We start from the raw sequence: 16,874 nt of genomic DNA on the forward strand, positions 1-16,874 counted from the left end.
CTGGAAATTGAAGTCCATGTGCCAGCCCTTCCTTGCCTCATCTCTATAGCCCCTGGTGGAGGCACTTGCCGGTTGGTTTTGTGAGCTTCCTGTGTCAAGACCTGGAAAGGAGGTGAGCCCTCAGAGATATTCAGGGGGAAGGAAGGAGAGATGAGATGGATTAGGAGGGTGTCAAGATCCTGCCCCTGGTGGCAGTGAGACCCCAGACGGCCCTTCTGAGCAAAGGGAGTAGCAACCAGTGGTCAATAAATCAAGGGAGTCACAAGTCCAACTACTGTCCAAGACTTTAAAAGTTGAATTTGTTATGACAATCTTTAGAAATCTGTTCTGAGACTTCTTTGGGATATAAAATTAAATCACTACGTAATATAGAAATAAAATCAGATTTGCCAGAAAAAAAATAGGCAATATGTGTTAATTCTTTAGGAGCTGGATAATAATGAGCAATGATACAGATGTTTCCATTCCTACCTGACTAAGTCTTCTGTCCTGTCGCATCATGTAATGGAATTATACAAATTTCCATTATCTTCAACTATGGGGATTTTCAATAAAAATGTAATCAGCAATCTGAAGCTATAATTTCCCTTTCCCTTTTCCAATGAATCTAGGCGGCTGTGAACACTGTCAGGCAATAGGCCAGGTAGCAACCAAAATACTCACGCCACACAAGATAAGGTATTGCTGACTAACAATAGAACTGACTAGTGCATGTACTGGATGTTGCTGCGCTCATTCCAAAAGATAAGGTCCACAGCGGAAAAGTGTTACTAGACCAACCTTTCTGACCCTCAGCAGAAATTACCTTTAACTACGTTTGGCTGGTATGCAAACTGCACCCGTTCTTGACCATAATTATCCTGGTCGTATCTAGGTCAGATGAACATAAGACACTGTAAGAGGGCACAACTACGCAGACAGTTCGGCGGAAACGTCAACTGGTTTATCATTAAATTGTGAGGCTTTTAATGAAACATCTAGAAGTCAGACTGCATTGTTACTATTCAAAGAATTTCACTGGTTACCCATTGATTTTTAGACACAATTCAAAGTGGTTGTTGTGGGTTTTTCAGGCTCTTTGGCCGTGTTCTGAAGGTTGTTCTTCCTAACATTTTGCCAATCTCTGTGGCCAGCGAAATGTTAAGAACAACCTTCAGAACACGGCCAAAGAACCCGAAAAACCCACAACAACCATTAGATCCCGGCCGTGAAAGCCTTCGCGAATACACAATTCAGAGTGTTGGCTTTGACCTTAAAAGAAAAAAAAACCGTAATATCTAAGGAATAGGAGGCCAACAGGTTATCTGTTGCCTCCTATTCCTTAGCTATTAAGGTTCCTAAATGGAACAGCCTTTCGGTAACATTACCACAGGAGGGTGACTTCAGGCATCCTTACAACTAGAGCTGAGGAGCTGTCAGGGACTGAACATTTTCAGCAGTATTCCCTGAGCTATGGAACTCTGCATCTGTTCACCTGACACCAAGGCTAAGGCTTTTATGCAGTTCTCTTTTCCAAGCTGCTTATGGTTTTAATGGCCTTTGATGATTTTAGCACTGCTTTTAACTGCTGCCGTTATTTTTACTGCTATTGCATTAGGGTTGATTTATTATGTGAAGCTGAAGTAGCAACAGAAGCTTTGCATACACATCTAACAAACAAAGCCACTCCCAGTTAAGGAAATGTTCAAAGGACTGCAAACTTGTATGCACAGCAACAAACCCAAGGGCACCTGGAAGTTTACCCAAACTAAGTAAGAATTCCCTCGGGGCAAATAACTTGTCAGCACTATTATTTATGCTCCCCCCATGAAACATCATTGCATGACTATAGGGGGCAAGTTAAGATTTTAATTTATTTTTTGTGCAACTATCCTTTTGTAAATTTTAAGATGCTGGTTTTGCCAGCACTAAAAACAATCATAAGCATTTTTTTTATTCCTTTAGAAGCACATGAAAATGATGCCAAAAATGTAGCAATATATCATCATCTCCTATCTGCTAAAACTCAGCAGAAGTGCTCCTGTTCACAGGTCTAGGGTTTGGCTGTCACCCATGCCCTTCTCCAGCAAGCCACTGCATCCTGGCTCGTCTTCTCAATCGCTTTTTCACAGATAGTCAGTATTCTGCATGTAATCCTAAAGAGGCTGTTTGTGATGTCTGTTAAGTTTTCTAAAACACGCTTTTGCCAGTTTTGCAACTGCAACAAGCACGCAGACAACCACCCTCTTCTTTCTCACTAGTCTCAGCGTTGGCTACAGTCCTCCTGGCACTCACGATGGAACATCTGTATGGGAGGTATAGATATCAAGCAACATTCTGGAAAGACATATTGAATTACAGCACAAATTGCATTGTCCATTTTTGGCATTTACTGCAACCCATTTGAAGCCTCTAGGATTGAGCAGGATAAAACCCCGAAGAAATCCAAATGACCTGGTGAACTTGTGTTCAATATGTTTATATGCTTCTGGTCTCCAGAAGGAAATGTGTCTGAGTTATAAAGACGGGACACAACTATCCATATATTTCTTTAGAAGGACACAATTTAATTTTCCAGGCTTGTTTATAGCCCATGCAGATGTCACTTGATTACTTGTCAACTTACTTAGCCTGTTTGCAGCCTCAAGAGCTTCACTGGCAGTGTCAGCCACAAAGAATCTCTGAACTGTGACCCCGTGATCAGCCATCAGCTTCTTACTCTGGTATTCCTGCAGGTTTAGCCATCGCCTGGGGGCCCATTGAACAGCCTGCAGAAATGAAATGGTGGGGGAGAGAAAAATCATAAGGTTCATTATCAACAGTTCACACAATAATAAACTGAGCTATTAAACCTCATAGTTATGGTCACCTGCATCTAGCCACAAAAAAACTCGAGAGAATATTTAATATTTTCAACAAAGCATATTAGCTGGATGTTTATGAGCAAAATCCTCTAAAAACCTGGAAGATATTAAAATACCACCACCATATAATAGTACTCATTATTATGGCTATTTTACACAAGCAATCTTGCTACTTAATAGCACACCTGGAAAAAAAAACTCATTGTATATACTTATGATTTTCCTGTTCCATACTCCTAGAAGACAAAAACTCCAATACCAAGCTACTAGACAAGATTGCAGTTATTGTTCATGCTTCTCTGCCAGAAAGTTTTATTCCTAGATCTACTCTTGTGTAACTCTAAGATTTTAGCCTCAGTAAATTATTGGTGTGCTATATTTTCCACAATTCTCACTCTAATTTTAAGCTTTAGCTCTTTAGTAGCCAGCTACTGAGATTTAATTTTTCATAGATGGTGTTGGGGGCAAGGATCAGGTATTACAATCTGCTGGTGGCTTCATCCACATCCTCAGGGCGTCATCAACTGTAGTAATGATGCTCTTCTCCCTGCCACAAATAGGATGGCATCAAGTTCAGGGCAAATACGAGCAATGTTATCATTAAAGGTTTTAGCAAACTGGCACATCATGTCTTCAATAATCCCAGTACCAGTACAACCACATCTGAATAGCACAACTAGGAGCCATGAAAACTCTGTTGAGGACGCAATGGAGGTAGAGAAGTACAACTGGTTCATCATCAACATTAAGACAAAACAGATACAGCTGTGTCTGATCACATTACTACAAGATATGCATCCCTAGTCATGTGTTTCATGGCCCCAGTAAGTGTAACTAGCCCTCTATTAGCAACCCTATTGCCACTCCAGATGAAATCTAATCCTATCACACCATCAAATGAGCCTCATTTGTGCCTTATTGCATTATATCATGAGATGTAGACTGCAGGATTTTAAGATGAAGTCTTCTCCCCACTCTTCCTCTGCTAATTTTCCTCTCTCTGCCTTTTTAAACTTCTTGTCTGATGAAGATACCCAAAGATCTTGAACACAGAGGGATTTGTAAAATCAAGCTGGTAAAGGTCATGATACAATATCTGAATGCATCCCCTTTGTCACTGAGCTGTGAGTTAGGTGATTTGATCATAGCTACTGGAGTACCATGGACTGCAAGGAGAACAAACCTATCCATTCTAAAGGAAATCAACCCTGACTGCTCACTGGAAGGACAGATCCTGAAGCTGAGGCTCCAGTACTTTGGCCAACTCATGAGAAGAGAAGACTCCCTGGAAAAGACCCTGGTGTTGGGAAAGTGTGAGGGCAAGAGGAGAAGGGGACAACAGTGGATGAGATGGTTGGACAGTGTCATCGAAGCCACCAACATGAATTTGGCCCAGCTCCGGGAGGCAGTAGAAGACAGGTTGGCCTGGCATGCTCTGGTCCATGGGGTCAAGAAGAGTTGGGCATGACTAAACGACTAAACAACAACAACAACAACAACAACAACACTGGAGTACCATAACTAAGGACCTAACAGTGAATTACAGATACTGCATTGATGTACTGTTTGTTCTACTTGCAGGCCAAAGTGTAGGCAACTGAATGCCGAAAATATATTGTATATACTCGATTATAAGCCGACCCAAATATAAGCCGAGGCACCCAATTTTACCACAAAAAACTGGGAAAACTTATTGACTCGAGTATAAGGCGAGGGTGGAAAATGCAGCAGCTATTGGTAAATTTCAAAAATAAAAATAGATACCAATAAAATTACATTAATGGAGGGAGACAGAGGATGGAAGAGGAAGGTGGGAGGAGGAAGGTGGGTATATAGAATATGCAGAAGCAAGAGGATGGGAGTGTCCTTGGAAGCGGAAATGCAGTGTACTTAACCCGGATCATCGGACCATCCACAGAGGCTGCAGGCACCCGTAGATGAGCAGAGGAGTCTGGAGAACACCCACACTGCAGGGGAGAACATGTAATTTTGACACTGACTCAAATATAAGCTGAGGGGGTGCTTTTTCAGCAAAAAAAAATGTGCTGAAAAACTAGGCTTATACGCGAGTACATACAGTACTCTCTTATTGACTAGCACTAAAAAAAAGCCTGCTACCAGTCTCATTTGCTCATTCGTTCTTAAACCTTGTGACAGGTACCCACAGGTTCATGCACTTGCTCTCCATATTATCAGTGTTAGCTCTTTCCTGTATCATTTCCTCCCTTGCATTATCTTCATATGCATAATCAATTATGAGAAGGATCTTCCTCACAATGAGCTTTCATATGTAAGTGCAAGTTAATAGCACTGAGAAGATGCTCTAAACAACTCTAGCATTGTTGCGATTGTATTATATGAAAGACATTCTACTTATGTAGAGAAAAACTATCCACCTGACAGCTAATCTACTAGAATCAAACAGCTGTTCGCAAAGTCAAACCACTGTAGGCAGACTAGAGTCAAAACAGCTGAGACAAAACAGATCTCTTAATAATTTTTCTGAAATATTAAAGCTTTGTATTGAAAACTACCATCAATGCACATTTACTGTCACTGCTTCCTTTGCAACTTGACATTGTGGAAAATAAGCATTAAAAGCCACTATCTCTTTCCCCACATCCAAACTAAAAGACAGGTAACTATCATGAGGTTGCAATAGATAGGCTTTCCTTTAAAAGCTAAGTAACAAAACCTGTCAAGAATAGTACTGTATCTTGAATCTTTTTGCAATGAATTGATATTTAAATAGCAGGATTGCTTCAAACAGTGAATCTTCACTATCTGCACACACCACTTTCTTGGTTAGGCTGGATGCACAGTCATGTAACAACTTCTTTGAATTCTACAGTTTTACATATCAGGACATAAGAAAATGTCAGTACCAATTTCCGGGCACTAAAGTCATCCCCCTCTTTCCAAATGCTTGCAAAATCTTCCCCAGATTAAGAGATACCAAGGAAGGCTCAGAACCTTGGGGGGGGGGGGGGAGGAAACTTTTAATGAGTGATATCATCAGCTTGTATGGGTATAACTTTATGCACGATAATTTTGGTCAGTCTTTTCTGACTTAATTAACCATTGCTACTCATTATGGCTGAATTAGGAAGCTGCTGCTACTGGAATAAGAACAGATCATAATCTTAACTTCAAAACATGGTTTTAAATTGTGGTGTGTTCTGGATCTTCATAACCAATATTTTTCATTACGTAAGCAAGCAATGCCATCCCAAATTTGACAGGAGGTGCCTCCCCTTACTCTACTTTCCAACCTTGGGTAACCCAAGTCTTTTTGGACTGCAATTCCCAGAAGCCTTCACCACCAGCTATGCTGGCCGGGGTTTCTGGGTGTTTCAGTCCAAGAACACTTGGGTTACCCAAGGTTGGGAACCACTGGTTTAGAAGATGCCTATGCTACAAAACAATTGTTTCCTGGTGAGGTAACTGTGGCTAATTAAGCAAGGAGCTGTTAAATCATAGCCTGCCAAGAAAGGAGACGTAAAGGGTCCTTGTGAGGATGGAGAACACAGATGAAAAGCTCAGTTTAATAAACAGAGATACATACAGTCCAACTAGACCACTGATATTGAACAGAGAAACAGTCACCACCCCTCTTGTTGCCAATGTGTAGACTCAGTTGCTGAGCAGATGAGGATGGATTACCCACTGACATATGGCATCACAAGTAATATTTTGTGGGCAAACAGAAGGGGAATTCATAACAGGGTATGCAATCCAAATGCATGAGATACTTCCAACCTTTGCTGGTACCAGGACCTGAGCCGAAAAGATTGTTATAAGAGCTACAGATCCACAAATTCTGCTGGGTCTTGATAGGCAGTAAGTATTTCTGAATCTCTTCTTGAAGACTATACTGAGCTGTGGAGGTACGCTTCTTCAAAGTGGAGGGCAACATCAGGAATGCTCATCAGATGGATCGCTTCCATTTGTTGAATTTCGTTGTATGGGTATACTATGTACATACTTACAATGACAATAAATTTATTTATTTATTTTATTCCAGTTCCAAACTCATGTGCATGACTAACATTTGCCATGTCTTGCTGGGTTTCCAGGGTACACAAGATACAATTCAGATTAACCCTAAAGCTACGTTGAAATTTAGAGCTAGGAAGGGAGGAGCATATGTCCAACTCTGTGCCTTATTTCAAATACACAGAGACCAGAACAATGAGTGGGCAGTCAGTAGGGGGTGGAGGGTGCTTAGACTATGATATGAACATTGTCACTACAGTTGCATCACAAAGGAAACTGCTTTGTTAAGTTACAACCATAATGTAATGCAGTTACAATTTATTTATTGGGAAGGGTTTTAAATTGCAGGTAACTATTTATATGTACAGTGGTGCCTTGCATAGGATTAACCCTCGCTATGTGAAAACATCGCTGTATGGAGTGGGGAAAGCCATTGGAATGCATTAAACTTAGTTTAATGCATTCCAATAGGTGCCAAAACTCACCGTTCAGCGAAGTTTTCCCATAGCTGGCAGCCATTTTCGCGCCCTCGGTAAGCGAGGGGAGGGCGCGAAAACGCTGCGGGTGGCCATTTCGGGGCTTCCAGCGGCCATTTTGGAGCCGCGGAACAGCTGCTTGTCGGGCGTCGCAAAGCGAAGATCGGTAAGCAAAACGCTTACCGATCTTCACTATGCGAGTTTCGCCCATAGGGGCCATCGGTATGCGATCGCATTTGCGATCGCAAAACCCTAATTGCTATGCGATTTCGTCGTTATACGGTGCACTCGTTAAGCGAGGCACCACTGTAACTGATTACCACAAATCTTCAGGGAAGCCCATACATATACTGACTCTTACAAGCAATCTACTTCTCCATCAGAGATAAAAAGCATTTGGACAAAGTAGAGCACAAAGGCCAGTTGCTATTCAGCTTGGTGTGTCTTACATCTGGTCTCTTACCTCTGTCTCTAGCCCTCAAAAGAAAAAACAGGCAATGCTGCCCCACAGCACTCAAGTACCCCTAGTGGCTTCAGATGGCGAGAAACTCTATGCCATCCAGTTGTGTCTCAAATCTAGCCAGAATCTTGCAGCCTCAAACTTCAGTTTTAGATCTTTCTACTTGGGGTTTAAAAAAAAAAAAAAACCAAAGACGCCACAGAATAAAAATACTGATTTTATTGTGGTTTTGCTGTTTTTGCACTCATGATATTGTACACACAGGATACTGTATCACATGAGAGCTTGGAAATGTGACTTTGGGGGGATGATAACTCCCAGAATCCCCCAATGATCACTTGCTGGGGGCATGCTGGGAATCATAATTCAAAAGCAACTCTTCCATGTTCTGCTCAGATCTGCCTTCATTCAACCTTTCAGAGACAGAATTCTTTCAGCCCCATCAGGTTCTAGCAGAAGAGGAGCAGCTTGGCTGCATGCGTGGCCTGCAAATGGTCGCCTGCCAACACCTCCCCTTCCTGCACACACACACACGCTCTTTGAGAGAAAGCCAAACACCACTGCAGCAGGGAATGGAGTTGCACAGATGCTTAGAGCTGTCAGTGGTGACCTTGAGGCCGGTAGCCAACTTAGCTGGAAGTCATGACTGGCTCTCTGTTTGCCTTTGCAACTACAGAGCAGCCGGAAACAGAACCTCTGGGGGAGGCAAGTAACAAACACACCTTAAAAGAGGCTTTTAAGGCAGAAGAAAAGGATGCACAACCTCACCCAAGTCACTACTGGTCATGTGCCCTAGAGACAAAGAGAAATGTTCATTTTGACAAGCATTATCTGCCTATATATACAAATCAATAACACTAACAGAATATGATGGCATTGTGATAAATCATAGAGTCACAGAATAATTGAGTTGGAAGGAACCATTGAGTCCAACCCCTTGCTCAATGCAGGAATCAAGGGCAAGAGGGAATGCAGGGCACAGATAGCAAGGTTTTTATCCTTCCTACTGAGCTCCTAAGGTCACCTTTGGCAAAACATCCAGCCAATATTTAGCAGGTGTTTTCTTTCTTTCTTTCTTTCTTTCTTTCTTTCTTTCTTTCTTTATTTATTTATTTATTCTATTTTTAAGATGCCCCCATGTCTAAAAGTGTCATATTGACATTTAATCAAAAACATAAAACTATTTCATTAGTTTAAAAACCTAGTTTGTCTTAGTAATTCTGTTTTATTTCATTTAACATATGTTCTCCAGCTGATGAAAAGTTTTAACCAACCAATGCATAAATTTATCAACAAAGTGCTGCTGTACTTTTGCAAAACAGCCGATCATCATGTTTATTAAATGTGGCCCGAACAAAACAAAACTGATTCCATCTACTGGGTTCTCTAGAAGGGCTGTATTTAAATAAATAAACACACATATATTGAGCTCCCAAACATTTTTTGTTCTTTATTTTGTCCTTTCACTATCACATTCTGTATTCAGCCAGGACGATTTGCTCAATAAACCATGTCCATCTCTGAGAACTTAATGCACAAACCAACAATCTTAGAATCCCAACCATGGCAAGTTCAGTCATCTCTACAACTTCAAAACAGAGATATACCGATCTATCTATTTATCTGTTGACAGGGATCCACCAATTAACAAATTATACATTAGAACCTTGCCAAGAATGTAGATGCAATGACAAATCCCACTATACACGAAAAAGCTACTCCAAATTAATTCTGAATTAGTCCCTGGGAACCCTAGAGGAAAAACAGGAATAAATGTGTGTGTGAAGGGATTCGTGCTAATAAACACGAGTTCCTGAGCAGAGCTTGTGCTCACAGGCATCTCATTCTCTAACTCTATGATCACCTTCCAGAGCCATTAATTTGTCCCAGCTTTAATTGGTGGACCTTGAAAACAGAGAAAAACAAAGCAGCTGCCACAAGCTTGGAGCATATCCAGCCTATGTATATGATTGTCCATGGGACACATAAACACTGGCTTAAATCTAGTCCAAACCAGAGCAGACTGACTGAAACAGCTGCTGAATGGTACGTAGAAAAACAGGCATGTAAGAAAATGCCTATGTTAGACCTGCCTAGCTATGTACATAGTAGGACTGCAATATCCACAGGGGATTCGTTCTCTTGTTCCCTCTAGTGGCCAATTCTGATAATACATGATGGTAACACTTATTTCTGAGTGTTTTATTTAATATTTTCAGGTAGTGGATAAGTGAAACTGCGGGTACTGATGCAACAGATACGATGATCTTACTGTAGTCAACTCTGGTCTACAGGATACCCTCCTCTGCTCACTACCATTCACACTTGTTGAAAAATAGCTAAGGCAACTGCTGTGTATTTGGTAAGAAGTGATTAACTGATGAAAAAAAGGAATCAGGTTCTGGGAATGTCTCTTGCTTGCTGCCACTTTGTGAATGGAAGTGAGCAGAAGAAGGTACATATTCTGTAGACCATCTTGACTGCTGCCATTGGTGTTGTCAATATTCATCTCCCCTTTGCCATTTACAGCTTGACATAACATTGTTTATGACCATCTATTTTCCATGATGGCACCTCATTTGATATAGAGAAATTGGGTTGTCTGTGTCCTGTTGTTTTTCAGTTTATTTCTATAGTGTCATTATATGTTTCTCTTACAATGTTGGAAGCCACCTAGAGTAGTAGTCTAGCCACTAGATAGGAAGGATAAAAAGGTGAAAAACAAATATTGTGCAACTATATCAGGCTATTTCTGGTATTTTGAATTGCGGATACAGAAGCACAATATCTCACATTCATAAACAGAAGGGTTTAAAAAAAAAAGAATTGAATTTCCAATGTACTCCCAGCACCTTGTGATGTCATTCCCAATAATGCTTTTTTAAAGGGAGGAAGGTGTTACACCAATTCCCCCAAAGATAAGACTTCTCTTCTAAAGCAATGGATGATGACCATACACAGTGCTTTAGGTGGGGGGGGGGGGGAGGAAAAGGGTCTGCTTGCTTCTTTAACAGAGGTCCGCTTTCTCTCACTTTGAGCTTCTCAGGAACATTGCCTGGAGTTTCTGAATAGTTTAGGGTATCTAAGACCTTCGACTTAGCCAACCCTTGCTTTAGGATGACGAATAGGAAAAACCCACAGGGCAACCTCTGGCTGGATAACTTTACACCAGCATAACTCAGAAAACACACGGGTAGCATTTAATTTAAACTCATAGAAAGTTTTCATCTTCTGCGCCCCGCTGTCTGCTTTTAGGGTCCCCAAGAGTGGAGAAGCCTTTTGAGAGCCTCACAATGGGGGGGGGGGTCTTTAAAGTTAAAAATTCCTGCCAGGGATCCCAATCTTGCTGGCAGCAATCCAGCAACAATGTTTTACTATTAAAGCCCCCACCCTCCCTTGGCATCCTAAAGCCCCTACAGGCTTCTGCAGAGCAAAAAGGAGCCGAGGGAACCTGAAAGGCGGGAACACAGGAAGTTTTCCTTGTGTTCAAATCAAGTGCTTCCAGTGCCTGACCTGATTTTTGCCGTTGTCAAGTTACGGAACAGGATTTTACCCTGCTGCATAACTCCCTCTGTTAACTGGGAGACAGAAAGGAAGAGATGCTATCGTTTCTCTCTGCAGACCACAGTGTGTTCTGGACGTTAAGGAGCTACTTTCCACCCGGAATTTCAGCTCAGAGAGCCTTTCAGTCACAACTTTTCACAACGCGCCAATGCCTTGCGATAAATGAACTTCCAGTGAAGATGAATGAAAGCACCCGACCAGTGCACGCAACAGTCATTGATTATCTGTACCTTTTGGAAATCACTTGAAATTGACTGGGTATTAAAAGCTCTGTGGCGTTAAAGAATACATGTTTAAAGGTTACATTACAAGTTCCAGAAAAAGAAAATCACTGTCTGAAAAGAATAACTATCTTTCTCTAAACGGGGGGGGGGAGGGAGAGACCTCTAGCCTTGCAGTTTATAGTGGCGTTCTCATTACTCTGCTGGTAAATAGTGCCAAGCCGAAATGCAATCGTGAGGTACAAATTCATGCACTCTCTCTCCCTCTCCCTCTCCCTCTCCCTCTCCCTCTCCCTCTCCCTCTCCCTCCCTCCCTATCTTAAAAAGGTAAGGTTCCTATGACATCTCTCATTACTGGCTGTGATAACAACAACAACAACAATAACAACTCAATTAATCTTCATTGGCTGGGAATAGCCCACTGGGCCCCTCTCAGTTCCTGGAATCCATATGACCATATGGATGTCATGGTGACCAAATGTGCAATCCTTTGGAAAGTTCAAGAGCAATAGAGATGGTGGTATTCTGCTTAATGATAGATTCGGGCTGTGGGGAATTAAGAATCAAGATGGATTTCTCTTTCTAATGTCATTTTTTACTGTAGATATTTAAAAGTACTTTGTTATGGGTCTGAAGTCACAGACTATTTTATAACACACATGGGTCCCTACATTTTAGCAAGCCTTGGAAAGCTAGTCACAATTTGTTCTTGAAAACTTTCTTTTCAAGGCAGGGGAGGGGGAAGAATAAGAGTATCTTGTCTTTGGCATTACACTAAGATCCAGGGAATTGTCACAGAAGAGGATGTAGCTTCAGATGAGCATGCAGAGGATAAAAGCATCTTCAAGACTGCATCTGTGTTGGCCTTAGACAGAGAATGTTAAACTGAACCAAAGAACGAAACGTAAACTGACTCTGGAATGCTCCAGTGAGCATTCATATAGACACCAATCTGTCATATGTGGGGAGAGCCCCAGTTTTTAGAAGCAAGTGTGTGTCTTCAAATACTATGAAGGCAACGCTAATATTGAGCATCTGTAAAGAGAGACCAGGGGCAGGATAAGGCCAAGAGATAAAACAGTGCATATCAATGCTTTTCTCTCAAATTGTTGGTCATTCATCTTGTTAATCCTTATATAAAGCAACACAGCTTAAATTACAAAGCCTGAACAAAATCCTGCAAACTTCTGCATTGGGTTATGATGGCAGATGCAGTCCTTCCTGTCTATTTAAGAAAGCTCAGTCTATAACACAGCTTGGCACACTCTAGAGGCCCGGGGGCCATTTTGCTCCCCGAGGGACCCTCAAAACGTGCGGTTTCCCCCCACTCTTTCCCACTGGAAGTGACTACAATTGTAAGTTCAATTCTGGGGGATAGTGGTGAAAAAGTCAGGACCCAACCACTGCCCCGACACTTGTGTCAGAGGAGAACTAGCACTGCTGGCAGGTTCTCAACCTCTGGCTTAAACTGTTTTCCAAGCAGAGAGCAGTCCAGGAGTGCCAAGAGATACAGTGGGGTCTTGACTTGCGAACTTAATCCGTATTGGAAGGCGGTTCGCAAGTCAAAACGTTCGCAGGTCAAAATCTGCATTCTCATAGGAATGCATTGAAAACCATTGTAATCCGTATCTGCTCTTAGCGTCCATAGAAAGTAATGGGAAGTTGCTATTTCGCCTTCTGCCACTAGAGGGGGATATTTTGTAATCCCAGGAAGGCGAAACAGGCAGCCCAGCCATTTCCTCCGAGCTCCGGGGGAATGGGCCGGGTGGAGATGGGAGCAGCAGCAGCACACGGTGCCCGGCCATCAAGGCTCCCCGCGGCGCTCCCTCCCTCCCTGCCCGGCCCCCGTTTCCAGCCCCAGCTGGATCCCGGCCCTCCTCACTCTCCTTCCCCAGCCCCTGCTCCCATCACCCGCCGCCCGCCTAGTTCCCCGGCATGGAGCCCTCCCAGCGCCAGGGCCACCCCGTGAACTCACTCCCGCCCTCCCGCGCGGGCTCACTGGGGCGCTTGGAGGCTCCTCCGCCGTCCTTGCCACTGCCTTTTGCCGCCGCTCGGCTCACCGGGGCCCACCCAGGACAGGCGGAGGCCCCGGCCGGGCTGGAATTTTGGCGGCTGGAACACCCCGAGGCGCCCCAATCCCAGAGCAGGAGCAGCGCTGCCGCCTCTCCGCGCCTCTCCGCCTTGCCGCTCTCCTTCCCCGGCCATTGAGGCTTCCCGCGGCCCCAGCAGCGCTCCCTCCCTCCTCCTGTTTCCAGCCCCAGCTGCGTCCTGGCCCTCCTCGCTCTCCTTCCCCAGCCATCCGGGCTCCCTGAGGCCCCCGCGGCGCTCCCTCCCTCCCCGCCCGGCCCCCGTTTCCAGCCCCAGCCGAATCCCGGCCCTCCTCGTTCTCCTTCCCCAGCCCCTATTCCCATCACCCGCCGCCCGCGCCTGCATAGTTCCCCGGCATGGAGCCCTCCCGCGCGGGCTCACCAGGGTGCTCAGAGGCTCCTCCGCTGTCCTCGCCGCCGCCTTTTGCCGCCGCCGCCGCCGCCGCCAGAGCTCGGCTCAGTGGGGCCCACCCAGGACAGGCGGAGGCCCCGGCCAGGCTGGAATTCTGGCGGCCGGAACGCCCCAAGGTGCCCCAATCCTGGAGCAGGAGCAGCGCCGCCGCCTCTCACCGCATCGCCACCACCCGGCTCCAGGTGCTTTCCCGCTTTTTAAAAAAACGTTTTGGTACATACCTCAATTCTCCGTTCGCAAGTCAAAATGGATTTTTGCGGACGGAGAAGTACGTAACTCAAAAAGTTCGTACCTCGGGCCGTTCGCAAGTCAAGACCCCACTGTACAAGAATGGCACTAGAGCCAATTGTGGCTCATGGGCTGCATTCCTATCCCCACTTCAGCTTACAATATATGGCCCAGTTAGTTTTATGAATCACATGGGATGCAGGTGCAGGTACAGCCGTTGGTTCCTCGGTTTCCCTAGCATGACCAAATCCCAATTTCTTGAATGTATGAAAGATTTTGGGTGTGTGTGTGTGTGTTTTTAGAGCAGGGCTTTAGAATGCAATTATTAAGTAGCAAGGGGCAACTTTTATTGAAACCCTATCATCTGGGAAAAGAATGATTTTAATGCACCCTCCATGAGTCTCAATTTCAAAAGACCACCACCATCCTAGGACTCTGTTAGGCTTAGAAAAGGTCATCTCTGGGATGTTTATTCCCCTTTCCTAAACAGCAGCTGGGGTGGATATAATTCAGTCAGAATCAAAGTTGGGAGGAAATGTAAAACTCCACCTCCCTAGTAAGTATAATACTAATAGACAATTGAATCCTGTCCCACTTCTTTCTTTCCTATCTATTACCGCATATAGTCTGAATGAGATCTGGCTCAGCTTCCCATTTCAATTTTCCCCCTTTAATATTTACTAATTTCACAGATATATCCAGAGGTGTGCTTCATAAATATTTTATAGCTACCAAACAGCTTTTAAAAACACCCCCCAAAAATGTTATTCCCTGTATTACTGTACCACTGCATAAGAGCTATGGATTTTAAAGGAAGCCGTGCAGGTCTCATACTGTTCCTCTTGCAACATAGCATACCTTCTTCCCTAGAGACTTATTAAACAGGCTGCTTTAATTTGGCAGGGAGTCAAAGCCGCACACGAATCCCAGCTCTTGCATCAGGTACCTGCCAGCGGTACTGCTCCTTCTGCCAATCCTCTTTGTGCCACCTCTCACTGCTGTCACCTACCCAGACGGCCTCCGCAGCATCATGCCAGAGGTAGCGGTGGAGGCTAGCCCATCTTTGACAGATGGACAGCAGAGGAAACTGGGGCTTGAACAAGGTTCACCGGATGTCATGGCAGATTCCTTTCTACCGAGAAAGGCCGGGGGTGTGGGCGGCGCAAGTGAAAGCAATCTGGATCTACGTATCACACACCAACTTTCAGCTGAACCTCTTCACTTCATTCAGTTCGGAGCATCGCATTCTCAGCATGCACCCCCTCCCTCCCTACCCACAAATACATACCATTTTTTTGTTTTGTTTCATAGAAAACTAGTCTTTTGCTTATAAATGGGGAGATAGGAGGAAGCAGACACACAAAGCATATTGAGGATACAGCTGGCATATACTTTTTACACAGGTATGGCCAAAATTCTATTGTAAGAACACTGCCAAGTGTCAAGGTACTGATGCAAGATTTGCCGTCTGTCTGCCATCCTCCTGGTCAGGTGATCAATTTCATAATCAGGAGCTGCTGGATTTGTGACAAACAGCAAAATCTCTAGCACTGTTTACACAACAGTCCTAACAGAATCACATAACATGACAGGATTCTGGCCCGTATATTTCCTATATTCTTCATATTTATTTATATTTCCTTGTTTAGTCCTTGGGCCAGTCACACTCCTTCTGACTCTGACCTATGACACAGGATTATTATGAGCCATGTACAAAGGGACCTTGCATTTATTTGAGAAAATGTACGGTAGTACTGTAACAAACTTATTTGCATTTGCTATTAAGCACAGAAGCAATGAGAGCCATGTATCCTCGAAGGCTTTCACGGCGGGGATCTGATGATTGTTGTAGGTTTTTCGTGCTGTTTGACCATGTGCTTAAGGTTTTTCTTCCTAACGTTTTGCCAGTCTCTGTGGCCGGCATCTTCAGAGGACAGGAATCAGAACTCTGTCTGTGCTCTGATCACATATGAGAGCCATACTGACCACTGTACTGAGCTACACACTGCTGATAGTGCTGGGACAAAAATCAAGCTATTTAGAACTTGACAAGATTTATGGAGAGCAAGGGCCAGTCACCACTCAAAAATCAATGACGCTCCTCTATCTGGCAGATGGGATCTGGTGGGATTCATGAACGCACACTGGCACACAAAGGATTGATAGTCTTGCACCAGTATCGAAGGACGATTTTGAGGATCACACTCAAGCTACTTCTACTGCGTAGTAAAATTTTATTTATTTATTTATTTATTTGATTTATATCCCGCCCATCTGGTATATTATACCACTTTAAAATGTCATTGATTTAGACATGACTTTGTAAATATTTGTAACGTTTATACATATATTTCTAATTCTCTGACGGAATATTAAATTCTTCAAAAATATAACACTGCAGAAATAAATACTGTACCAGAAATTGCATTTCTGACTGCGAAGTAGCAGAAGAGAATTACATCCCATTATGCCTGAAATGGTCTTTGATAAACAGAAGTAGTTTTATTGACTTTCATATGCTGCTTATTATTCCAATACAAATAAAGGCTACCCATCTCTGAACCAAGCCATTTACTGTTCTAGACTC

General features: G+C 43.6%; 1 protein-coding gene across 2 annotated transcripts in view; it reads right to left on the reverse strand.

The window, feature by feature from the left end:
* SUCLG2 (succinate-CoA ligase GDP-forming subunit beta) overlaps positions 1-16,874 on the reverse strand; it is a 286,835-nt gene that overhangs the window by 197,700 nt on the left and 72,261 nt on the right. For both annotated transcript variants that reach the window (XM_020801680.3, XM_020801681.3), the window contains exon 2: positions 2,606-2,747. In XM_020801680.3, coding sequence (XP_020657339.3) covers positions 2,606-2,747 — 142 coding nt within the window. The remainder of the gene's footprint in view (positions 1-2,605; positions 2,748-16,874) is intronic.

The sequence above is a fragment of the Pogona vitticeps genome, chromosome 2 (assembly GCF_051106095.1).
Source record: "Pogona vitticeps strain Pit_001003342236 chromosome 2, PviZW2.1, whole genome shotgun sequence".
Lineage (NCBI taxonomy): Eukaryota > Metazoa > Chordata > Lepidosauria > Squamata > Agamidae > Pogona > Pogona vitticeps.